Source organism: Stegastes partitus, unplaced genomic scaffold, assembly GCF_000690725.1.
Source record: "Stegastes partitus isolate 25-593 unplaced genomic scaffold, Stegastes_partitus-1.0.2 Scaffold183, whole genome shotgun sequence".
NCBI classification, from domain to species: Eukaryota; Metazoa; Chordata; class Actinopteri; family Pomacentridae; genus Stegastes; species Stegastes partitus.
Genome location: NW_007577914.1, coordinates 1 through 27,661, shown reverse-complemented (window position 1 = coordinate 27,661; position 27,661 = coordinate 1). Strand labels below are relative to the sequence as shown.

The window sequence follows — 27,661 nt, the reverse complement described above, 5'->3', positions numbered from 1 at the left end:
CCATTGTGGGTTTTTCTTTCATTAACCGAGTGGTACCAACAATTTTGTCCACATGTGTATGAGCCAGTTCTCATTTCAGTACAAAATAACTGCAGTACAATTATTTAATATGTTGCAAATACCAGTTTTTTATTTTTTTTAATAATTCATTTAGTCTAACAAGGCTTGCAGGTGAAGTGCATTCGGCGCACTGTGATCGATTTAGCTAATCACTAATTAAGTTAAAAAATAATGTGCAGATTTTATTTTTCCCACAAACAATCAATTGGTTAAAGAGTAGGTACAATTTCAGTCAAGCAATATTTTCTTTGGTTAACTACAGCTCTTGTGGTATTATAATGTTTGACTTCTTTGCTCGCTCATAAAAGTTACAGAAAAAATGTTGCTCTCTGAATTTGCAGCAGTGTTGGAATGCATCGAAACAGCTTCACGACAAAATAGTTGAATAATGCAAAAAGCAAGATGGTACACAAATTATGAAAAATACGCTTAAAATTTCTAATAATCAAAAGCAGACACAGGTGATCAAAGCACGTCCTACTACTGTCACACACACCTACAGTCAGTACATTCAAATACGTAGTTGCCGCAGTAAAGGGAAAGAAAAGTGTACAGAATGGCCCTTTTTAGCTGGACAGGAAAGGAAGGTAGGATGGGAGGAGATAAATCAGGTAAACCTGTGAGCTGAAAAAAATCTAACAAAGGCAGCATGGAGGAGAACAGTGTTAGTGGTGAGAACTGAAAAAAGAGATATTTTGAAGTTTTATTCAGTTGGATTTACAGATTTTTTTTTGGCAATAAGGAACTACTGACTATGAGTTGATGCCAGGAGAAGGACTGGACACAGATCATTCAACTACCTCTTTTGCTTGTTTGGACAGTGGCTGCAATCTGAGTCTTCTCTGGACCCCAGTTATGAGAAGTCTCCTCTTTTTATTTATAGATTTTTTTTTTTCATACAAATATCCAGGGTTCTCCTGTTCACTTGCCTCAATTTGGTTTACATTATCCTTCCTCCTCTCCTCTTCTACCCTTCTCTGTCCTTCAAAAATACATCTATACCTCTCAAAACAACTCATTTGATCTCCTCTAAACAGCACTTATTATTTTGGGGATTGAAATTATCTTAAAGCATTGTTTTACTTAACTAAGGAGTATTTGTTTTTTCCTATCAGGACCGTGAATCATGCAGTAAATCATGCAATTGTTTTTCAGTTTTTTACCATTTTTTGGTGATTTAATGGGCATTTGCATGTGAGACACTAATGTTTGATTAATATTCAGGTTGAATAGAACCATGTCTGATGAGATTAAGCTGATGTTGAGTTTTCATTTTATTTTGTGTATTTTTGTAGCAGGGAGGGAAGCTATCCCTCTAACTTGTTTAAAACTATGTTTTCTGTCAAGTGGTGTGTTTACTCCCCCTGTCTGATGCTAAACTTGTTTTTGGACATTATGGATTATCCTTCGCTACATAATCTGGATAACATTGTTCAGCAAAACTATGTTGCTGTGTTCAGCCTTACTCCCATGCATGCACACAGAAAGACAGCTGCAGACAAAACGGAAGTGTTGTTATTCTTGTTTTAGAACGACATCTGCATTCATAAATTTTGCCTCTTGCAAACTTGGGGAGATGATGGAATTTACATCACATGAACCCTTTCATACTTGCAGATGCGTGAAGTATAACATTGGCCTCAGTGGTGAATTGAGTTTTGCAATTAACTCTATTGCACAACATCCATCCATCCATCATCTATGCACCGCTTAATCCTCTGTAGGGTCACGGGAGGCTGAAACTATCCCAGCTGACTCAGGGTGAAGGCAGGGGACACCCTGGACAAGTCACCCGTCTATCACAGGGCTACACTTAGAACCAGACAAGCAACCACACTCACATTGACAACCATGGACAATTTAGAATCATCAATTAATCTCAGCCTGTCTTTGGACTTTGGGGGGTGGCCGGAGAACCCAGAGAGAACCCACGCTGCACAGGGAGAACATGCAAACTCCACACAGAAAGATCCCGGGCGTCCTTACTGGGATGCGAACCGGGGACCTTCTAGCTGCTAAGCAATGGTGCGAACCACTGTGCAGCCCTAATTGCACAACATGTTGCTCACAATTCAACAGGAAATGTTTTTCCAGCTCACCTGTCTCCAGTGGTTCTCAAACACCATGAGGCAGGTCTCTGGGTCAGCGGTGCAGGGGCTGGAGGGGGCAGCGCTGCGCCCGGATCGACTCCCGGGGCCCCGCGGGTTCAACCTGCTCAGCCAGCTCATACTGGGCCCAGGCAGGTGAAAGGTCACAAGAACTCAGAGAACAGAGCAGGAAAAGTAAAAAGTTCTAAGTATTGAAGGAAGGGAATCCAAAAAGAAATTAAGAGGGAATAAAAGGAAAGGAAGATGTAGGAGGAGGAGGAGGAGGAAGAGGAAGAGGAGGAAGAGGAGAAGAAAAGTGGGAGAAGAGGGGCAGAGAGGGAAGGGAAAGCGTATCCAAACGGAGAAAGAGGTCGGCTGAACGGGCTGTCACTGCCAGTCAGCTTACGTCGAGGAAAAGCCCGCTGCTGCTTTAGAAGCTGTGTGAACCTGTCCTCCCTGTAGACCCTGTCATCCAGTCTGAAGCCAACACCACTCCATAGCCAGTCAGGATGGGCACTCTGTTTTGGGCAAACAAACAGAAAGACAGAACATAAACATTTCCACATGAACCTGAAATATCACTTTTTAATTTAAAGCTCCAATTTCTGTATATTTTCTTATTGCATTTCCCTTAATTTGGGTCTTAAAATGCAATGGAAACACCACTATATTATGTTTAGCTTTCATTAGTTTAACATACATGAGGGAGGTCGTGGCTAAGCAAGTAGAGCGCGTTGTCAAAATGTGCATGGTAGCTGCAGTGTGAGTGGCTGAATGAGAATGAAACAATGCACTTACAATAAAAACACTATGCGAATGCAAAAGTCGATCTAAAGTGGGCACAACACAGGTCTGATGTTTGTCAGGTCAATTAAAGGTAATGGTGTATTACTGACGCCAGCATTAACACAAACTACCGCAGGCTAGGAAAATGGATAACATACAGTGCAACACTGCAAAAATGGACAATTCTTCAAAACTCAGAACACTTTTACAGATAAAACAATGCACAAAAAAATCAAGTTACTTCATCACCCTGAGACAAATAAAATCCATTATTTCCACTTACTAATTCTCAGTGTAGTGAAAAACGGTCTCATACAGTCAGACATGCTGAAGTGACAGCCACCTCACAGTAAATCTTTGTCCTGTCATCCAAACCGACAAAACACACTCATTCAGAAATTCCCTTATGCTGAAGAGCCTGTTTGTTTTCTTCTGTTTCCCTAAACAAATATAAGTCAGCCTCTACAGTACGTTGTTACCAAGGAAACCACTCAGTCCTTCTGTGAAATAGCTAAAGCCAGTCCACCTACTGCTGCAGAGCTGACATGGCCTGTAATCAGATTCTCCAGATGTAACAAAACATGCTTGCTTGCTACGAATTACAGTAAAAATCACATCATCATGTATATATATATATATATATATATATATACACACACACACACACACACACACATATATATATATATATATGTACATATAGTCATCCTCAAATTTATTTATACCCTTCCACATTAAAGAAAAGGCTAAATTCACAATGGTCACTCAATAAGTAGGAACTGAAAAAAGTAATAATAAATAAAAAAAATTGCTAAATGATAATTTAGTGAAATAAGACATTGCTTATGAATTGTGGTTGAAAAGAATAATTTAAAAAAACAAACAAAACTATCCTGGACAAATTAGAGCACTTTGCTGATGAGCAGTGGGCCAAAATCAAAATACCTGTCAACAGGTGCAGAAGTCTGACTGAGAGTTACAGAAAACACTTGATTGCAGTGATTGGCTCAAAGGGTTGTTCAACAAAACATTAGTTTACGGGTCCCATCATGCTTGTTTGCTTGTTTTTGTTTTTTTTAATATTTCAGTTGAACCACAATTCAAAAGCAATGTCATGATGTTCAATAAATTTGTATTTATTACTACTTTTGTCAATTTCAATTCATTTCAGTGACAGCTGTTTTTTTTCCTTCTTCAGTGGGAGGGCATGAATACATTTGAAGACGACTTTGTATGTTTGTTAATTTATTTATTCATTCATTCATTCATTCATTGATGTACAGCACCCTCCATAATTATTGGCGACCCTGGTTAAGATGTGTTAAAAGCCTTAAAATGAATTCAATTTTTATTGCAGAAGCATAGTCTCACACTGAAAATTGTAGAAAAATGTAACCTTCAACTCAACTCAAATGAATTGTTGGCAAAAGGGGGCTTGTACAAAGTATTAACATCAAGGGTGCTAATAATTGTGGCACATATGATTTGATGTAAAACAATTATTTTTTAATGTGGGATTTTTTTGACACTGAATAAATGCACTTGAATTAAAGGTTGAATTTTCCTTTTTTTTCATCGTGGTCCTATATTATTTATAAAAAAAACTGAATTTACTAGAAGCTAAAGAACACATCTTAACCAGGAGTGCCAATAATTATGGAGGGCGCTGTATTTTTGGTGGGAAAGTAAGAAATGCAAAAATCCACATTTCCAGAACAGTCGTTGCACATAAAGAAACTGCGTTATCCTCCAAAATATTTAAAATATGTTCAATGTCTTTTAGCATTTTGTCAAGTTCTAGTCAGAGCTAATTTGCACGTAAAATGTGCTTTTTTTAATAATGTTTTAATTAGTCCGTTTTGCAGTGATAAAGAGTTAAAGGCAACAGGTGCTTTTTTCAGTGTACAGAAACTCAACCTCTCCTGTGATCCTTTGGCACACAGAAGAGATGAGAATTAAGAACCCAAATCTAATTCTTGGAAGCACCTTCACAGACTGAACCCAAGTCTGGGAATGCACAAATCCTCTCACTGTGTGTACGGCGGCAGATTACTGCGTCATTGCAACACATTGGCTCAGTTTTATCATTATAACCTTTCCATGTTATGACATATTATATTATTACTGGACAGCAAATTATCCAGTTTCAAACTTCTTTTTTCTTAAAACATTTTCAAATAAGTACATGCCTAAAACTATCAAGACAGAACAACATGGTAGGTAGCCATAATGTGCTCCAGCGTTCCTGCAGCATACGTTCTGGCAGGTCAGAGTCATATGTGATCAAAATATCCCCCAATGAAAGTAGACAGACAAATACAGTAAATTGAGAATGACCCAAATATATATATATTTTTAACAAATATATAACTTTCAATAATAACATAAATGAAATTGTTTCATGTTACTAGACCACAAAATTGTCTAATTATTTTACAATACAAAATCAGTATTATCAATACATGAAGCTTTTGCCACTACAACGTGACAAGTTGATGCACTGTTATTACAAGAAATAACAACAACAACAACAAAAAACAACAACAAAAAAAATCCTTTATTGTCTAAATAATTGTAGTCAGGAGCACACAGAGACCAAAACTGATAAACATAATCGTCGTATGATGATCTACACATGTGACAGTCTGTTTTTGTGTTATGGATCGCTTTCATTCTGTTTGGAGAAACTGTTTAGCTGCCTCTCACCGTAAGATTGATCCTCTGATTATTCTTAATATCCTTTTACCCTATTTACTGCTCGCTTTATTCATCTAATAAAAGGGGGGGAAAAAAGAAACGCTCCATGCTTTTAAATGGAGACGGGTAATCAGGTTACTGTTGACTTGTGCTGTAACCTGATTTCTTAAATGTTTTGTTTACTGGAGAAAAGAAAGGAAAATATGCTGTTTAAAAAGTATCCAATACCCCCCAAGCAGTACTTCTGTGATGTGCTATCATATCTTCATAGATCCAAAAATATCTACCAGAAGTATGATGATTTATTATGAGGATTAGTGGAAAATGACTGAACAGATGGATAATGGTGGATTTTGTTGCAGGAGTGTTTTTTTTTTTTTTTTTCTTAACGGTGGCTTTGGGTTACCAGACCCAGTGACTGTTCTTCATGACGGAGCAAGCGATAAACTTTTCAGAACCACCAGTGATAATGATATTGATATGCAAAATGAAATAGCAGCATCAGGCTAAAGGTTTACAGCTAATGTGTACATTTCAAAAGCAGTGTGTTTCATGTCTACACCTGCCAGTGTGTCACTCCAACCGTAGGCATGATAATATGTTAATTCTACTACAGGAAAGACCTGTTCTTTGCAATGGAAATATATGTGCATGTTAGACCTGTATGATTAATGGATTAGTTGTCAACTATTATACCCACCAGCTATCTTGAAAATGGATTTAGTGGTTTGAGTAATTTTTTTAAGTCAAAATTCTGTGATTCCAGCTTCTTATGCTTGAATATTTTCTTTTTCTTCTTCTTCTGCTTCTATGGCATTAAACTGAATATCTTTGGCTTGTGAACAAAACAAGATATTTAAGGGCATCATCTTGGGACTTAGGAAACACTGAGAGACAATTTTCACTGTTTTCTGATAATTTATGATTGACTACTAAAAAAACTACTCATCGACAATGAAAACAGCCACTAGTTTCAGCCCTTCTGCATAGTGATCAGTCGAAATAAGTTCCTGAGAAATCTAAGCTCTTGCATCCCTAAGAATCACAGACATATTTGGCACTGAACAGATTGGTTTTCAGTGGCATGCGCCTTCAGTTCCTTCTGAAGAAATCTCATTTCAATTAAACGCATTTATCTCAAAGTTAACATCATAAATCGTTGCCTGCATGATCTTAAAATCTACTTCTGTGAAACAGTTTGCTTTCATTTTCTATTTGCTTGAATAAAAAAAAAAACATTCACATGACTCCTTTGGTGAGTCCAGCAAGGTTGAGGAAGTTAATGAGTGTAGTGCCATGCAGTCAGACAAGTAAATGTTAAAGCAGATTACAAACATATTTGTTATTATTTGTGGCCACATGACGTGGACTAACATCTTATGACTTGGACTCGGGTCAGACATGAGTAAGAGATTGGATGACTTCTGGCCCAACTTCTGGAAATCAATAAGGGTCCATGATTTTCTTTATTCAATTTTCATGGAGCAGAAGTATGAGTGTATAAACACAAACAACACCAGGAAAGGCAGCTAAACACAGTCAAACTTTCCTTCAACGATTCACCATTTCTCAGCATCCGAGACCAAAACAAACAATCTTAAAGGTGCTGTATAAATTCACAGCTAGGCCTGAAAGCAGAAAGAAGCCCTACTCATAAAGTCAAAACAGACTACAATAAATTGACAAGAGTGAAAATAAGATCACTGAAAATACAGCTTGCTTATGATTCCCTATAAATGCAATTACCTTAGATGCACATCAGCTAGTGTGTCTCAGCATGTCCACAAAATATTCTCTTCCTGACATGCAGTAGTCAGCTGACACGAGGTATAACACATGCGGAAATTCAGAATGTGTTATATTTTCAGGTCACACATACAGCATCATAAAAACAGACATAAAATGGGCTCAAAGTTCAACTCCATACTTCATTAAAGGGAGGCCTTTATGCCTTCATAAAAACAAGAATGTTTGTCGAAGCTAAGTAAATGAGCACACCACACCACAGTCTTGACTGTTACAATCTCAGACCACAAAGTCCAAAGGTCAAGATGAACTCCTGATAGACTGAAAGTGGGGAAGAGTTTCAAAAGTTTCTGTGGCTTCCTACGACAAACCGGTGGCCACTCCTACTTTACCCAGAAAATGTCCAGGTGTGAAAACAGGTACAGCTCCAAGGTCCCTGCAAAATTCTCTTTCACATTCCTCACATTTTACTTTTATTTCTGTTTGCTTTTGTCTGTTCAACTTCAATGATTGTGTGTTCACAGTGAGCTTTTATAGAAGAGTGACTGAAATACGACCAAAATCTGAACAAAGCTCTGAACAGCACGCCAGGAAATGCAACCACCTGTAGCCTCAATATTCTATTTCCTGTAGCCTCTGAACCGATACGTGGTAGCAACAAATACTTCCGTTCTGTAACCACCACCTCACTCACAACCAGCTTCTCAAACCACCTTCAGAACTCAATGTGCCAGTTTGTCTTGGTACAAAGCAGCTATAGACGACCTTAAATTCAGTACAGGTTTAAGACTTTTATTATTAATTCATCAGAAGTGTTTTGATGAATTGAGAGTAGCCAAATAAAAACAAAATGCCAAAAATGTTCAATGATCCATCACAAACACAAATTTATATGTCAAATATTCACTTAAAATAATCTGAAACCAGTAACTTTTGCCCACAATGCTTTAAATAACTTAAACTGATTATCCAAATAGTGTTGCAGATTAATTAGGTGTCAATCAAGGATTGCAATGAAGAGCAAACTATACAAGTTTGTAACTTTAATCTTTAGCTTTGAGAAAAAGATGATAAAGGATGTACGATGTGACTGAAATGTATTAGCAAACTAGAATTGAGCAATCAATTTAAAATATTATTGACATTGCAATACGCCGAAGTAGGGGCTGCAATTTTCTGATATAGCTAAAAATGTGTCACAACATATACCCATAAATGAAACACTGTTATGCGACAGAGATGCTCTGAACTACAGATGTCATTCTCCAGATGTAATAGAATATGTGTGTTTGGTACACACCACAGCAAGAATCTCATAATCATTTTGTTTTAGTAGTAAAGAAATGTTAAAATGACTACTTAGTAAAATCATAACTCATGTCATCTGTCAAACAGGGCTGAAGTTAATAGATATTTTCATTGTTAATTATCAGAGAAAATAATCAGCACTTTAATCGATTGGTTATTTGGTACACAAAATGTAAAAACATTCGTGGAGAGTGTTAATCAGTGTCAGAGCCCAGGATCATTCCATCCATTATCTATACACCGCTTAATCCTCACTAGGGTCACGGGGGGGCTGGAGTCTATCCCAGCTGACTTAGGGCGAAGGCAAGGGACACCCTGGACAGGTCGCCAGTCTATCGCAGGGCTACACTTAGAGACAGACAACCAAGCACACTCACATTCACACCTACGGACAATTTAGAATCACCAATTAACCTCAACATGTTTTTGGACTGTGTGGGAGGAAGCCACAGAACCTGGAGAGAACCCACGCTGCACGGGGAGAACATACAAACTCCACTCAGAAGATCTGCGGTGTCCTCACTGGGACGCGCACCGGTGACAGTGCTAACCACCAAGCCTCCTTGCAGCCCTCAAAGCCCAAGATGAAAACCTCAAATGTCTTGCTTTGTCCACCACCTGAAGATGCTCAGTATACTGTCATAAAGTAGTAAAGAAAGCAGAAAGTACTGAAATATAAAAAGATGAAGTCAGGACTTTTACTTTCTTAAAACATTACTCAAACCAATTAATCAATTATCAAAAGAGTTGGAGATTAATTGAGTGTTTGACAAGTTACTGAATACTCTCTGCACCTGGGGAGCGCGAGAAAACAGATATATATATATATATATAAGATTAATTTAGTGATTGACAAGTTACTGAATAATCGCTGTACCTGTGGAACGCAAGTAAACAGCTATATCTTATCATGGCAAAAAATAATTTTTTTTATAATAATATATATATATATTTAGTTATGTTTACATAAAATGATGCAAGTTTCGAAGAAGAGTACAAATCCAAACTGATGGTAATTACTTTAATAGTTGACAAAGTATTGAATATTCAATTAAACATTGCAGCTCAACAGTAAAATAATCACAATCACATGTTTTTTCATCATTCTATTTTTTTGGCATTTCAAAAAAAGGCGTAAATTAAATCTGTAAAAAAGGATGACAGAGAGTCTGACCAAGAATATTCTGGTAGATCAATTGTAGCAACTGGACTTGCTTCAGTTCTTTGAAGATGTTTCACCTCTCATCCAAGAGGCTTCATCAGTTCTGACTAGTAGACCAAGAATATGCTGCAAAACACATATCAGGACAAAAAGTATTGAGAGTCAATGCACATCGCTTCACTAATGTGACTTCATGTGTCTGTCATGACGAATCAAGTAACAGCACTGTGCACTCAGTCACCTTTCGAGAAGTTTATTTTCTTAAAAATTGCAAAAAGCAATTCATCTATTATCAAAACAGTTTGAGATTAATTTGGTAATTGACAACTAATTGATTATTTGCTGTATCTCTCGATGTCAACCAAAGGAGTGAACAGCTATAACTTTTATCAGGGCAAAAATTCTATTTTTTTTACAATAACAAAACAACATTTTTCAGCTTTGTTTAAAAAGAAAAACATTTTGCAAGTTTTTTAGAGGGCTTAAAACAGTTGACGATAAATGCATTAGTTAAGAACTAATCAATTAAACGTTTATTGTTGCAGCTCTACTGTCAAATTTGTCAATTTGTGCATTTAGTTCAACCCTAAAGTAGTTTTTAAGTTAAATTAGTGAAGCTTAAAAAACTATATTTTATATCAGGAAAAAATGACGACTCAGAGGATACTCCACAAGTATTCACATTCAATGCAAATCCTTCCACTAATGTGCATTCATGCGTCTGTCATAACGCATTAGTCACAGCACTGTGCGCTCACTGGCTCTGGAGAAGCAAAAGAACCGGTCTACTCAGTTTTTTGTTTGTTTGGTTTTTTTTTAAGAGCATTAAATCTATAGAATATTTAGGAGTCATCGTAGCCAAAGATGCTAGTAATAACTGCCAAAGTAATCTCTGTGTTCGGGTATTAGAAACATGATCGCCACATTTCTACGAGGACACAGAAGTTGTCAGGTCGCTCCACATCAATCTCTGCAGTGTTTTGGATCCAGGGTCTTCTCCAGTCTGACAGTCCGTTAGCACACGGACAGTGCAACCACCAAGTACTGCGACCTTGCCTTTAAACCAGCTGATTTATTAACATTATCTGAAAAACATTTAGGCGAGGTCATCCTCCTGCACCAGACCTCCTGTGATCCAGACAAGGCGGCAGAAAGCTGGGCTCCGTCACAAAACAACAATCAATGCATTTCAATGGCGAGATGATGTAGCAGCTAGTTGATACTGCAAAGATAATTAGCTAGCTTTGACATGTCAACCGTGCATATAATCTTGTCATGTAGCTGAGGCCCCGGTGTACCTTTATAAGAGGGTAATTACGAAGTTACGTACCTTTAGATATTTCCAGGAGTCTCAACAGTTATGCGGGCTGCTGCTTTCCTCGGATAGCTACCTGCTAGCTGGTGGCTAGTGAGTTAGCGCTGGTTTGTTGCTAACGACTAGCCGCCGATGAATTCCACAATGTCAGAGCAGTAAACGGGCGACCAGCGCGAAAGGAACCCGGAGACAAGTGGCGAGCAGGACCGCACTGAGCCGGGGAAGCTAACGAATTAACCACTCCTTCATTGGGGCTGCTGTGCATCCTGTTAGCGACAGATAAACATCCCATTTGATGATTTCTCAAACACTCTTCCCTCTCCCGCAGCCATCTTACTTTAACTCCTCCCACACGACTCCAGTGAGTCACAGCGACGCTGCTCCGCACCGCTGTATGAAGGGTTTAAAGTGCCAAAATTAAACAGAAAACACTCTGACCCACTTCTACACTAACTCTGATCAATGCTCACTGTGTACTTAATGCTCATATGGTTGAACTTTTAATAAAATAGAAAGCAATGAAAAGTGAACTCATAACTGTTGAGCATCCTCTTGGCCTTGGAGTTAGTTTAACAGAAGTCCACTTTAAGTCTGTCAGCTGGAGTCTTCCTTATACTGGTTTTTTAATGTCACTACTGACCTTAGCTTATCAATACATGGTTTATGTACATGTTACAGTTATATTGAAAAGCGAAAACAATGAGGATTTTTTATAGCTTTCCAGATAAGTGTTTTGCCGCTTACCATGAAGGCAAAGCTTAACTCTGCACCACTGTCTGCTCTGCTACATGTGCTGCAAACAGTACTGAGAGTATTGAAAACAACTCTACTGGACAAACTATGTGATGGTGCCATTTCTAAATCCCTCCAAGCATTTTCTTCAGTATTATGTTCTGTAAAAGAAATTTTTCATGTTGAGGTATAGCCTATCAGACAACATACACTTATATATCTGTGACAGGACAATCCTTGCCAGTAAACTAGTTTATAAGTAATAGACTTGCAATAAAAATTGAGAAAACACATGCAGATAAACAAAATACAACTAAATTAAGAGAAAAAAAAAGGAAAACACAGGTGTAGCCTTTATGAAACACAACCAAATACAGAAACAGGCTGCAAATAACACACATTGCAATGATAATGTTTCCTGGGTGTGTGAAAAACAATTGCTGGGACTCAAGTTACAGGAATCTGATAATGTGATGTACAATTGTTTGTTTTAAAGTTCCTCTGTAGTTATTCATTAAATGGCATAAAAAGTCATTATTAAATTTATGGAGTTATATATTTTTTTGGACAATAATTCATTCCTACTTTGAAATTTTCACAATGTATCTCTACAGCATTGCTTTCTCTAGGATGTGGAGATTTATGAGGTGTTTACACCTACTCCTCCCCCTGCGCCACCCACTAAAGCTCGAGCACACCAGCTCACCTACAACTCTACTCAAACACTTTAAAACTACTCTACACTTCACAGTGTTAATTTATAATACTGGAGTAATTCAGCCACACATGTTCGAACCAGAGAGCAGTTTTGAAGAACAATTACACAAAAAGCTCAACCCTGCACATTGACAGTTTTGTTATAAATCTGAGTCAGTGATTTTGAGGCTGTCATCTGCAGTTTCAAGACAGAAATACTCACTGTGCTGAGTGCTTGTTTTGCTCATGATGTGTCTTCTAGCGTCTCAAAAACAACATATGGGTCATGAGCAAGGACAAAAACTTGTTTATCACCAGAGGCAATCTTTAATATTCTTTTCATGAGTCACAAACGAGTGTTGTGCTCTCAAGGTCACCACATTTGTGGCTCTTTCACATGATCTTCATCAGTTTCTTCTGGTTGTCATGGTGACTGGTATGTTAACCTGACCTCAGTGGCGATCCAGGTCTCACTCATATGACTTTGCTCATCTTGGGCCAACCAGAAGACATTTGCATTTATTGACCTCTACATGAAAAGGCACCAGTGCAACACTAAATGTACTTTAAGGTCTTTAATTAAACACTCAAAGAATGTCAGAAACAGATTTAACTTGCATGTAAATGACATTCATGTCTATGAATCGGACTCTGACGTATCTGAACACTGACTTCACAGATTTATCAGGAAATTGTGTACAGATCTTTATTTTTGAATAATTGTGTGTGAGCATGTGAAGCATTTTTATGTTACATTTCAGCTTTTTTAATGTTACTTTAATATTTTGCTTTTCTATTTGCCATTTAAGGATGTACATCATTTAAGTATCAACAGTCATGTCCCTCAGTTTCAGTTTTCTTTTTAAATGTGGAGGGAGATGTTTTTTGGCAATACTTTTATACTTCAGTCTTTGTTTGTTGTGCCTAACATCGTCTCAGATGTGCAGAGAACGACCTCTGTGGTTTTCTAGGGGAGGGAAGAATTTCCCAGAGGACACATGACATCTGTTGTTGTTTTCTTCCATAGAGACCAGCATCACCAGGCAGAGCTCAGGTAGACCTGTTTTGTTGTCAGGTGGACTTTGCAGTGGTGCCTAATGTGAATGTGCACCTCTCAGGCATAAACAAACACTTGATCAAGAGCAAAAGAAATGCTCGCTTAAACAGGTATTTTACAGGCTAAACGTTGTTGAATGGATAAAACAGGCGAAGTTAGTATCAGAAGTAACCAGTGGCAGAGAGTGCTCCGGTGGCATCTGGGGCAGAAAGCGAATGAGGAAGGAGAAGATGGTGTCAAGGATGAAGGGAACACCTACCTGGGCCTGAAGCTCAAAGTTAAGTAAGTGTTTAATTATTGCTAACGTATAGTGGTAACATAAGGTGACTAGATTTACATATTTTTTAGGTTTCGTAGCTTCTCAATTGTGGTAAGTAACGGGCCTCTTGAATCAGAGAGTATACAGCTAAATTACAGATAATGTAGTCTTTATTGACGACAAGATATTCTTGGATCTTATTTTGTATTATAAAAATCATTTGTCATATCATATTATCCTTAAGTCCTTACAAACACTCAGCAATGGGCAGAATTGACAAGATTATATAAATCACAATTTACATGATGGATGTGATTGAATAATTTCAGCCACACTCATTGTAAAAGAACATAACTATTGGTAAAAATATAGATTTTTATGTGGACATTCTTTTTATTTATTTTTTACAGTCAGTACATATATTGTTACTTTTTGTGTAATTTTACTGGTATTATTTTTTATCTTTATTATCTTAATACACAGGGTGAATCTGTAAAATAACAGTTTTCTAATCCTATAGACATAATTTTCTTTCAAATTACAGCAAATATCCATAAAATAGTGGTATTTTCCCTGATTTAAATACTGGCAAAAAATATGTTAATACTTGTTTTTTTTGTTGTTGTTTTTTTAAAATATGTATTGTGTGTAATTTAACAAAACAGAAAAAATAACAGTAAATTGTAAATTGTAATTGTAATTAATACAGTGTACAGTATACAACAAATGCTACGACTTTCAAAAATGACTTTTAATTTCAAAGAGAAAATGTCAAGATTTTAGCATCGTGTAACTTATTAAGTGAGAAATGAGAGCCATAAAACATAATCACTGTGTGATCGTTTTCTCATATTTGAGTTATCAAGTTGTAATTTCTAATTTCCCTGCTTCTTCTCTTCATCATCATCATTTCTCCCGCAGCTGGAAGGAGTTGGTGGTTGATCCGGCAGAACAGTTTTATTATGTGTGGCTGCAGGTCATGATACTGCCCATTGTTTACAACTGGGTTATTATCATTTTAAGGTAAACTTAAATCATTTTAAGCACATGGCTTGTAGTGATTTGGCACGATTTAAACCTTATTGTGTATATTTTGGCAGGACATGCTTCACTGCAATTGCACTGAACTACCTTCCTGTGTGGCTCACGCTGGACTATCTGTCAGACCTCATGTATATCACTGATATGATCATCACGCTTCACACCGGTAAATATGTTTAGTTTCTGTTGGTTATAATCCCGTCTTAAGATTTATTTTTTTGTCACGTACACAGCACATACATATACCATAAATGCAGTAAATGTAAAAGAACACAATATCACAGGAACAAAAAAATGAAGAAGCACTTGGAACATCACAAATGATACAAAAAATGTATGTCGTATACTTACACCACTGTGGTCAAACTTACAACCAACTACCAAGCTGTATTTTAAAAGGGACACTTACTGCCGTGTGTCAATTCTCAGAAAGAACAATTTTCATAATTATAAGGGCACAAATCATAAACTTAAGTAATGCTCAGTGAACACATGACTCAAGATGACTTGATGTGTGAATTAATGCAGGATGTGTCATTAATTTCTGTTGCTCAACATTAACAAATGATCACGACTTAAATAATTAGTTCACACTTAATAGGTCTTCATTTAAGAGATGTTGACTTACAATTACTTCATACATGAAGTGATATGCAATCACCTTAGCTGAATTTCAGTTACACACAAGTTTATTTATGTAATTATATTATGTAAATGTTTGCATCTGATGACCAGTTTAGTTTTTAAGAAAATAGCAGCTTCATAATTCTATGCGATCTCTAATTTTGTGTTCTGCTTTCAGAGAGGCTGAGGTATTACATGGGTCTGAAATAAAGTTTGATAACATTAGCATTCCTTAAATAATCATTTATTATGTTTGAACTAATCACAAAAAGTGTCTTGAACATTTTTTAATGGTGAGTCACAGGAATTCACAATACATTCTGCATTAATTCATGCATGAAATCATCACGAGACACGCACGAGTTAGGCATATTCATGATTTATGCATTTATTTTAACACTGATGGATAATAAAAAATGCTTTTTAATTACAGTGACACATCCGTATTGCCTGTTCTTATGGGATCTGTATAATGGTTCTGAGAAGTAATTAGAACACCAACATTATTAACAGGCTCTGTGGTGTCTAATAATGTTTAAGCACCTTAACCAGTTACAAAAATGTATATATATACAATTATTTTACCATCCATTGTGCAACAGGAATCACCTTTATTTATATGCACAGACATAGGAGTTGACAATGTTGCATTGATGCTGTATTTATACAAATATCCAAAATGCAAGTCAGGCTGGGAAACCTAGAGTTTCCTAAATCCTCCTGTACAATGTGTATATATATATATAAAATTGCAGAGGGATTTCATAAAAATCCATGGCTATCATGTCATATCTGCTACACACCAGTGTTTTACCCTTCACATAAACAGTTCTGCAACCAAGGAAGCGCCTCTGAATTTTCAAGTGATCCAAACACTTGTAATCTTAAACATGGCAATTTTTTCCATTGCTGCCTTCAATTTATGACGTGAAAGTGTCAACTCCTGTATCTTATCATGGAAAATGTACACACTGCAAAAAAGGATTTTTAAGAAAGCAAAAAAAAGTCTTGTTTCTGGGAAATTGTTCTTGTTTTTTGTCTAAAAAGTAAAATAATCTTGACAAGCAAGTTTTTGCTTAAGAAAGTTTGTCTAATTTGAAGACAATATATCTAACTTTTTCTTAATAAGATTTTACAGCTAATATTGAGCTAGAATTACTAGTAACAAGCAACAATGTGGTGGTTCAAATGGTTCACATTAAATCCCAGCAGAGGAACAAGATTGTTTTTCTTATTTTAGGAGAAAGACAAATTGCTAAAGTTCTCAATTTAAGAAACTACACCAATTATAGTTTGAATTCATCTGTTTGCTGCTGGATTTTTTTTTGACACTGGCAACTAGAATGTTGCTCAATTATTGTTATGCTGTTAGAATAGGATTAGGGCTTGTGCACTTTTTGACAGTTGCAATGTTGTATATTGTTAAAATATGGAATATATTCTGGTATACTCACTTTAGACAGTAAAAATGTTACACAGTTCTATGTTAAAGTAGTTGGAAAATGCACTTCTTGAGAGTGGCAGGATTTATTTTGCCATTATTTGACTTGAGTGATGTCAAACTTCCAGCTGTCCTGAATGGCTTTAATGAAAAAATGAAGAATGCTTTTTTTAAAAATCCTTTTTGAAGAAATTGTGTCTTGTACTAAGCTACTTTTAGCTTATTATTATTCTTATTGTTGAGGTCTAATTTCTCAACGCCAGTTTAATAAAGAATAAAAACTTTCATGTGCCCCTATAGCTCACCTGGTTGAGCGGGCGACACATGAACAGGGGATGTAGTTCCTCAGCGTGGTGGTCGTGAGTTCGCTTCCCGCTCACAACAGTCTGCTGCAAAGTCTCTCCCTATTCTTCTCACTGTCCTGATTAATAAAGACAAAAATGCCAGAAAAAAAAGGTTAAAAATGTTCTGTTTTAAGAAAATCCATCTCATTGTAAGCTTTTTTTCCCCCCTAACTGGAAACTTTAATTAAGGTGTAAATTCTTAATTTAAGTAAAACAGTCTGAAAGTCAGTTTAATCAAGAAATCAGAACACTTATTTTAAGAAAATATTTCTTAAATAACAGAGTTTCTTTGCTTGTATCAGGCAAACATTTCTTACATTTTAGCGTATTTTTTCTAGGTTTAAGACACATTATGGTCTTAAAGTGGCCAGATATATAGGCTAGTTTTAAGAATTCTAGCCAAGTACATTTTGCTTATCCCATTGGCAGAGTTTTTTGCTTAAAACAAGAAAATTTGACCAGATTTAAGAATATTTGGCTTATTTCAAGTAGGGCTGTTTTTGCAGTGCATGAAGTGCGCTTTGGGCGTTGTCAAATCTGGTTCTTCCTTTTTCAGGTTACTTGGATCAGGGCATCCTGATCAAGGACCTGACTCAATTGAGGAAGCGCTACCTGCACTCGAAGCATTTCCTTAGGGACCTGGCGTCGCTCCTGCCCACTGACTTCCTCTACTTTGCCTTTGGCATTGAAACTCCTCTGGTGAGGATCAACCGCCTTCTGAGACTGCCCCGACTCAATGAGGCCTTGGATCGCATGGAGACGAGGACCTCCTACCCCAACACCTTTCGCATCTCCAAGCTCATGATCTACATCTTTGTGTTGATCCACTGGAACGCCTGCCTCTACTTTGCTCTGTCCAACTACATTGGCTTTGGAAGCGATCGCTGGGTTTACCCCAATGTCACCAACGCACAGTTTGCCTCCATGCGGCGTCAGTACTTTTACTGCTTCTGGTTCTCTGCCCAGATTTTCACCACGGTTGGAGACACCCCTCTGCCGAGTAGGGAAGAGGAGTATCTGTTCATGATTGCGGACCTCCTCATTGCTGTGCTGGTGTTTGCATCAATCGTTGGCAATGTTGGCAATGTCATCACAAGCCTGAGGGATCGTGATAATGTCTTCTTCCCCAACCATGAGCTGGTAAGCTGTAAGATTGTCAGACAGTAGAAAGGTTTTCTAGAAAATTAAGTTCTTCTCTTCTTCTTCCAGGTGAAGGCCTACCTGCGCAGCCATCACATTAGCAAAGAGCTTCGTCAGCGCATTGACAACTGGTACCAGCATCTACACATCAACAAGAAGATCATGCGAGAGAATGAGATTCTGCAGCAGCTGCCGGTTCACATGAGGACAGAGATCGCTGTCAGCGTTCATCTTCCCACGCTCTCCAAAGTCACCATCTTCCAAAGCTGTGAGAAGAGTCTGCTGGAGGAGCTGGTTCTTAAACTAACACCTCAGGTCAGGGGAAAAGAGACGGCAGCTGAGCAATAGTTAGGTCATGGAGTTAAGAAAGGAATTAAGACTGAGCAAAACGCACGGGGATGCATTGGTGGGGGTGTTTAGGCCTACAGCTACAAGAACCAGTGAGGAAATGAAGTATAATCCACAACTGTCTTATTCCAAAGAACTGTGAATTGTGAAGAAGATGAGACACTACAAAATCCATCCATCCATCCATTATCTATACACCGCTTAATCCTCACTCGGCTACTCGGCTACACTTAGAGACAGACAACCAAGCACACTCACATTCACACCTATGGACAATTTAGAATCACCAATTAACCTCAACATGTTTTTGGACTGTGTGGGAGGAAGCCGGAGAAACCTATGCTGCACGGGGAGAACATGCAAACGCCACACAGAAAGATTCCGGTGCCCCCACTGGAATGCATATCGGCAACCTTCTTGCTGCGAGGCAACAGTGCTACCAACTGCGCCACCTTGCAGCCTGACACTACAAAATTTTAAAAAAATTTAAAAAAATTGGTCACAGAGATTTTGAGATATTTGATTTTAGAAAAACATCCAAAATGGAAGTATGAAATTTTACAATACAAATCTTTAAATGCTATTTTGAATGGGTTTTTACGGAGTGCTTTGTTCATATATCACTGATAGCCTGATTTGTGGAACAGTTTACTCCTACAAACACGGTGAAAATGGATTTGTATGTACTGATCTGTAACGGGGGCTGCAAGGTGGCTCACTGGTTAGCACCGTTGCCTCGCAGCAAGAAGATCGCCGGTTTGTGTCCCAGGATCTTTCTGCGTGGGGTTTGCATGTTCTCCCAGTGCATCTCTCTGGGTTCTCCGGCTTCCTCCCACAGTCCAAAAACATGTTGAGGTTAATTGGTGATTCTAAGTTGTCCGTAGGTGTGAATGTGAGTGTGCTTGGTTGTCTGTCTCTAAGTGTAGCCCTGTGATAGACTGGTGACCTGTCCAGGGTGTCCCCTGCCTTTGCCCTAAGTCAGCTGGGATAGACTCCAGCCCCCCCGCGACCCTAGTGAGGATTAAGAGGTGTATAGATAATGGATGGATGGATGGATGATCTGTAAGGTAATAAAAAGAGAAATTCAGAACCCCACAGTAAAAACCTTTGATTCTAGTGCTTTAACAAAATGAAGCTAAAAAATGGCAGGATTTTATATATGTATGTATATATATATATATATATTGATATTAATATAGAATCATAGAAAACACTGGTAACCTGCACTGTACCTACTGCTCTCAGGTGCAAGACTAATTGGCTTGTTCATGTTTAGTAGATTAAAATTCAACACAGTTGCTACACAACAGCAGTGCTTTTGGATTTGAAACAATCGTTTGAGGTTGAAGAGGTTTTGTCGCCGCTTTTGTCTCGCAGGTGTTCAGTCCAGGAGAGTACGTCTGCAGGAAGGGGGACGTGGGACATGAGATGTACATCATCAAAGAGGGCAAACTGGCAGTCGTGGCAGATGATGGGGTGACAGAATTTGCTGTGCTGAGTGAAGGGAACTTCTTTGGGGAAATTAGTATACTTAACATCAAAGGTAGGTTGAGAGCATTGAACATGTTCTGACAACATTTATTAATTCATGTAGGTGGTGAATAAAGTCATAGGAAAGAAGTAGGCTGGGTATTTTTGAGTAAATAGACTGAACAGCTGCTGTTAAGTAGATTTCAATTTAACTAACACAAACAAAAGTGGGGTTAGTATACTTAGCAATGGGAAAAAGTCGACTACTAAACAATCATAGATATTTCAAGGGGACAAGCATTGTTCAGCAAAGAGAAGAGACATCTTACTGGTGCTTGTGGAAATCTACAAAAGGTAAATGCACAAAAAGCAAATGTCCATCAGGGTTATTTATTACAGCAAACCAAACGTGTGCACACAGGACTTGTGCCTTCATAAGACAAGAACCAAGGACATACAGTTACATTCAATCTTATAGGGGAGTTTGTCTTTCATGCTCCTCCTAGCAGAGGGAAAGGAGGTGGGGGTCAGTCTCTCATGGTTTTGTCTGACTGTTCCGCTAATGAAGCCCCCACAGAATTATTTGTGTGGCCTTCAATAGACAAGATAAGGCACTGCGAGGCCTCGGGGCCAAGCTGGCCTCCTTATCACAAACAAGAGCGAACCTTCACATGAGCGAGCACACAGTGAATGTATGAAATATGCAAAAGAATAACATACCTAGCGTCAGCAGGGGAATACGGTACAGCCAACTAATTATAGAATTTCAATCACGCAAGGATTAAAGAACCAGGTGTGGTAGTATTTTTAAAGAATGGAACATTTGTGAGGTTGTAGTTAAGTTTAAATTTAGGGTGAGTCCTGGAAACTGTACTCAGAGTCACAGGGAAAGCCTTGTAGTGTTAGAGTGCATGCTTTGAAATAGTAGAGCTGTTAGCATATATATATATTTTTTAAAACTGTTTAGTGCTATGTGGCAAAAAGCTGTGCAAATTTTTGTGATGCAAACACTGTAACAATTGTCTTTTAAAATGACAATAATTAGTAAAAATACAATCAATGTATAATACTGGCAGCTGTGGTCGCCAGTATTTTGCTGTGTTTTTCTGTTTATTTGTTTATTTATTTTTACAGTGTTATAATTCTAATTTACTGAAAAATGTAATTACTGTATAATTAATTCTAGTAGTTCACAGCAGAGCATGAAGTTTAATACTGTGACTAGACTTTATAATAATAATGTACTGTGTTTATATTGTGTTACCACTGTGATTAGCATTTACTGAGACATTACTTTTGTGTCTCGTTTTTGTCAAGTTGCGCCTCCTTTCAGCTTTTAGCATGTTGTCTCATTTGTGTGTCACTTTTGTCTTTTGTGTCTCGTATGTGTCGCTTTAGGTTTCGTTTTTCTTTTGTATCTCGCTTGTATAGTGTTTTTCTAGATACTTGTGTCTTGTTTATGTAGTTTTATGTCTCATTTTGTGTCTCATTTGTCTCATCTTATGTCTTGTTTGTGTGTTTTTTATGTGATGTGTGTGTGCAAGACTTTGTGTCACTGATAGTGTTGCCTCATATCTGTCATTTTGTTTCTCGTTTTAATCATGTAGTCTCATTCGCGTTGTCTTGTTTTGTGTCTCATTTTTGTCATTTCTGTTGTTCTGTGTCTCATTTATGTTGCTTTGTGACCCTTTTTGTCGTTTGTGTTGTTTTTGTTTCTTTTTTTATATTTCACTTGTGTAGTTTTTTCTTAATTTTTGCCATGCATTGTTTCATTTTCCATCTCCCTTGTGCCCTTTTTACATCGTATTTGTACTGTTTTGTGTCTTGTTTGTGTCCTTTTGTGTGTTGTTGGAGTTGCTTTGTGTCTCATTTTTCTTTTTTGTCTCATTTGTGACATTTTGTTTGTGTCTCTGTGGTAGTCTTGCCTCATGTCTATCATTTTGTGTCTCATTTTTGTTGTACTGTGTTAATTTTTTTGTTCAGTTAGACATCAGTTTTTACAGAAGCCTGCTGTTAATGGTCATTCTTATTTCTGACTTCAACAAAGCATCAGATTTTCTTTTTTTTTTTTGACTGTATTTCAAAAAAACAAGAAGAAAACAGCGTACTACTGTTAGTACTACTGTTGTACTACTTAGGCTATATTTTTACAGTCATTTATCATAGTGCAGATTTCATTAGTGAGTCGCTGCAATTCCAACTCTATGTGCTTGATATGCTTCAAGTTAATTAGCTCATTCAATAAATCATGAACTATTAAATAGTACAGTTCTGGAGTTGTTATTTAGTCTTTCTAGAAAGTTGAGTTACAAAGAATTCCATTGATATATATATATATATATATATATATATGACAACACACTGATCACAAAGTCTGCCTTCAGTTGGTGGATTTTTAACTGCAGTCAACTAGCAAGATTTTTTAAAACCATTGAAAAGAGGTTAATAAATACAAAAATGGGACAATAAGATGTTAAACTAATAACAGCAGGCACAAAATTAACATTTCTCATTGTGCACAAACCCCACAGAGTAACCAAAAGCAGCAAGGCATCGATGCAATAATAAAATATCATTCATTGTTCATTATACAGCCACCAAGCACAAACTATATTGGAAAATGCTGCTTATAACCATATTATTTACACATTATCCTGCATTAAACAAAAAATATAAATAAAGAACATTTAAATTGTACTCCAAACACATAAACCATGCCGCACACAATTGAGAGACACTAAAATATTCATTTCTTTTGACTTTCTTAAGAATATTTCCTCCAATGGGCTTGGCTTGAATAGTAAAACACTGGTTGGTAACATCATATCCTTGATATTTTTTGGGAGTTTTTTTTTGTGGGAAAAATAATCACACAATGTTTTCTTGTAGGCAACAAGTCAGGCAACCGTCGCACTGCCAACATCCGGAGCATCGGCTACTCCGACCTGTTCAGCTTGTCCAAAGAAGACCTGACTGATGTGCTGTCTGAGTTCCCTGCAGCCAAACGTCACCTGGAGGAGAAGGGCAGGCAGATCCTCACCAAGATGGGCATGTTGGAGGAGAGCGGGGAGGCCGCAGAGGGGGAGGCAGAGAAAGTGGAAACCAAGATAAAAAGGCTGGAGAGCAATCTGGAAGTCCTGCAGACAAAACTGGCTCGACTTATGGTGGAGTTTGAGTCGAGTAATCGCAAGATGCGGGCCAGAGTGGAGCAGCTGGAGCTGGAGGTCGCAGCGCTGGAGACTCAGCTGCCGGAAGACGGCGATGAAGGAGATGGAGCTCTGGGAAGAGAGGAGGGAGTGGGAGGGGAGGTGGAATGGGAGAGGGAAGAGGCAGAGGGAGAGGAAGAAGAAGAGGAAGGTTTGAATATAAAGGTGAAAAAACAGGGACGGGGAGAAGATGGAAACGATGTGCCCAAAGAGGGAGACGGTGAGAGCACTAAAAGTACAAAGGAAGACGCCGAAAGGATAGTGGAGAGAGATAAATCCGGGCTGAAGGGCACAGATAATTGGGAAAAGAAGAAAAAAGATGATGGAGAGACAAACAGAGAGAGAGGGGATGACAGACCTGGGAAAGGAGATGGAGCTGAGATTGAACTTGAAAATGGGAAGAAAGAAAATAGTGAGAGTAGAGAATCTGAGGAGAAGAGACAAGAGGAAGAAGACTCCAATAAAAAGGAAATGGGAGAGAAAGATGAAAGGCAGAAAAAATAAATGGAAAACTGGAGATGAGAACGAGGTTTTAAAGAGCTGAGCATGTGTTTTACTTAAAGGCATTTGGCTGTTTTCTCTTAATAAAAATACTGAAAACCCTCAACAGTGACAGTTTCTGCAATGCAAATATTTTCCTCTAGATGGCAGCATTGTATCCACACTGTAAGTACATTTAAAGTCTAAAGCAGATCAAGGTGGCGTTTGAATGTTCTTTTGATTTGTTTACCCCCTTTATTCTTAACTTGATTAAAAAATAATCTCAGAGATTCTTGTGCTTGAAATCAATGCATTTAAATTTTTTTAAATTATTGTTTTGTTAAAGACGTGTTCATTTTAACACATTTAGTATTTTGTCTCTTCAGAATGAACTGAGAAAATGTTGCTGTTGATAGCAGATTACAATATTTTGATCAAAACACTAAATAGGCAATATTTTGTAGTGATACACAGCATTTAGTTGATAGTTCATTGTTGATATGCAACAGCACCGTGTTGCAACAGTGTTTTCATTGTAGTTTTAGCCATCTGTACATGGATATTAATAACTAGCAGGGACATTCTATGATATTCTATTAATTGCTTTTTTCATTTATATTATTTACTTCACTTCCAGGGGGTAAAACTAAAAATCAAACTATCTCTTATTTGCTGTTGGTCAGCAAGAAGATGCTCCCCATTTTAACAAGTGATAACCAAACCAAATGCAACAAAAGACTTTTGTAATATTTAACACCATCATACTTCATTATATAATGCTTCTCTACTTTTACTTAATTTCTGGACAAACACATAGATGCAGCATGCAAACAGTCCTTTTTCTGACTTAGAGGAAAAGTTAAAAATCTAATTTCAATTGTGACTGTTGTGGTTAGAAAAGGACAAAATTTAGCCAGTTGTGTTTTAAAAGTATTTGATCCATTCACCTGCTGACAAACTCTTGACTGTTAATCCACACCCAAGTCAGGTTTGCCTAGGACAATGATCAGATAGTGTGACCAGTACACAGACACTCCTTTGACCAGTTTGTTTTGTAAAAATGTTGGAGTTCAGGACCTAATAATACATAATGTAATGTGCAATTGTTACTTTTATATAAGTTCAAGGATCTGGAAATTTTCTCTGGTGCTGTAAACAACACAAAATGTCTAATTTTCAACTTTAAGTCACTGTCTAATGACTCACCTGTAGTTTTTCCTGATGTAAAAAGGGTGGCCCTCTAACGACACACCTATAGTTTTACCTTCTCAAAAAAGCACAAATTGTCCTTTTAATTACACACATATAGTTTTTACTTTCATAAAAAAAAACAAATGTTGTCTTTTTCATGATATAAAGTGGCAAGAAAAAGTATGTGAACCCTCTGAAATTTCCTAGTTTTCTGTATTAATTGTTCATAAAATGTGATCTGATCTACATCTAAGTCACAAGTATAGACAAACACAATGTGCTCAACATATTACCACACAAAAAAATATATTTCATGTGTTTATTGAGCCGGTTCGCGTCCCAGTGGGGGCACCGGAATCTTTCTGCGAGTTTGCATGTTCTCCCCGTGCAGTGTGGGTTCTCTCCGGGTTCTCCGGCTTCCTCCCACACGGTCCAAAAACATGTTGAGGTTAATTGGTGATTCTAAATTGTCTGTAGGTGTGAATGTGAGTGTACTTGGTTGTTTGTCTCTAAGTGTAGCCCTGTGATAGACTGGCGACCTGTCCAGGGTGTCCCCTGCCTTCGCCCTAAGTCGGCTGGGATAGGCTCCAGCCCCCCTCCACACAGTCCAAAAACATGTTGAGGTTAATTGGTGATTCTAAATTGTCCGTAGGTGTGAATGTGAGTGTACTTGGTTGTTTGTCTCTATGTGTGGCCCTGTGATAGATTGGCGACCTGTCCAGGGTGTTCCCTGCCTTCGCCCTAAGTCGGCTGGGATAGGCTCCAGCCCCCCCGTGACCCTAGTGAGGATTAAGCGGTGTATAGATAATGGATGGATGGATGTGTTTATTGAACAAATCCATTAAACAATCATAGCGCTGGTGGAAAAAGTAAGTGAACCCTTGGATTTAATAACTGGCCGAACCTCCTTTGGCAGCAATAACCTCAACTAAATGCTTCCTATAGTTGCTGATCAGACCTGCACACTGTTCAGAAGGAATTTTAGACCATTCTTCCAAACAGAACTGCTTCAGCTCAGTCATGTTTTTTGGATGTCTGCTGTGAACGGCTCTCTTCAGGTCATTCCACAGCATCTCTATTGGGTTGAGGTCTGGGCTCTGACTGGGCCACTCCAGAAGGTGGATTTTCTTTTTTTTGAAGTCATTCTGTTGTAGATTTACTTCTATGTTTAGGGTCATTGTCCTGCTGCATCACCCAACTTCTACTGAGCTTCAGCTGACAGACAGCCACCCTGACATTATCCTGTAGGATACCTTGATAAACTTGAGAAATCATTTTCCCTTCGATGATGGCAAGTGGTCCAGGCCTTGAGGCAGCAAAGCAGCCCCAAGTCATAATGCTCCCTCCACCGTACTTCACCGTTGGGATGATGTTCTCATGTTGAAATGCGGTGCCTTTTTACGCCATACATAGTGCTGCGTGTTCTTCCCACACAATTGACTTTTGTTTCATCAGTCCACAAAACATTTTCCCAGTAGCGTTGTGGAGTGTCAAGATGCTCTTTGGCAAACTTCAGGTGTGCAGTGATGTTTTTTCTGGAAAGCAGTGGCTTCCTCCGTGGTGTCCTGCCATGGAGCCCATGCCTGGTCAATCTTTTGTGTATGATAGACTCATGAACAGAGATGTTAACCAGTTCCAGTGATTCCTTCAAGTCTTTAGCTGTTGCTCTAGGATTTCTTTTTACCTCGCTGAGCATTCTGCGTTGTCCCCTTGGAGTCCATTTGGCTGGGCGTCCACTTCTAGGGAGAGTAGCCACAGTGCTGAATCGTCTCCATTTGTAGATAATTTGTCCAACTGTGGACTGGTGAATTCTTAATGTCTTTGAGATGACTTTGTAGCCACTTCCGGTCTTGTACAAATCAACAATTCTTGATCGTAGGTCTTCAGAGATCTCTTATGTGCGAGGCATGGTTCACATCAGCAGATGCTTCTTGTAGATAGCAAACTCAAAAAGTTTGAGTGCTTTTTATAGGTCACAGTAGCTCTACATCTTAGTCAAATCTTGTTTCATTGATTGGACTCCAGGTTTGCTAACACATGACTCCAATTAGCTCTTGCTGGAGTCGTTAGCCCAAGGATTCACTTACTTTTTCCACCAGCACTATGAGTGTTTAATGGATGTGTTCAATAAAGACACGAGATATTGTTTGTGTGGTGTTATGTTGAGCACATTGTGTTTGTCTATACTTGTGAGTTAGATGTAGATCAGATCACATTTTAGGAACAATTAATGCAGAAAACTAGGAAATGTCAGAGGGTTCACATACTTTTTCTTGCCACTGTACCTGTAGTTTTTACTTCTATAAAAAACACAAGTTGGCCCTTTAATTGCACATGTGTAGTTGTTGCTTCCATAGAAAAACACAAGTGGGCTCTTTAATGTTTCATCTGTCGTCTTTACCTCCATTAAAAGCCCCCCCCCCAGATAAAAACACAATTGGTCCTTAAATGACATAGCTGTTGTTTTTACT

General features: G+C 38.0%; 2 protein-coding genes across 2 annotated transcripts in view; one reads left to right on the top strand and one right to left on the bottom strand.

Moving 5' to 3' along the window:
• The window catches only part of fhip1b (FHF complex subunit HOOK interacting protein 1B), a 26,614-nt gene extending 24,261 nt beyond the window's left edge, over positions 1-2,353 (bottom strand). The window contains exon 1 of the mRNA XM_008280130.1: positions 2,160-2,353. Coding sequence (XP_008278352.1) covers positions 2,160-2,288 — 129 coding nt within the window. The 5' untranslated portion in view covers positions 2,289-2,353. The remainder of the gene's footprint in view (positions 1-2,159) is intronic.
• Positions 2,354-13,782: 11,429 nt separating this feature from the next.
• On the top strand, positions 13,783-23,978 carry cnga4 (cyclic nucleotide gated channel subunit alpha 4; the record flags this gene model as incomplete). The annotated part of the gene is made up of 7 exons (XM_008280145.1): positions 13,783-13,928; positions 14,827-14,928; positions 15,006-15,112; positions 17,912-18,495; positions 18,565-18,810; positions 20,221-20,386; positions 23,203-23,978. Coding segments are annotated over exons 1-7 (2,127 nt in total), but the record flags the coding sequence as incomplete, so codon positions are not given.
• Between the last annotated feature and the right edge of the window lie 3,683 nt (positions 23,979-27,661).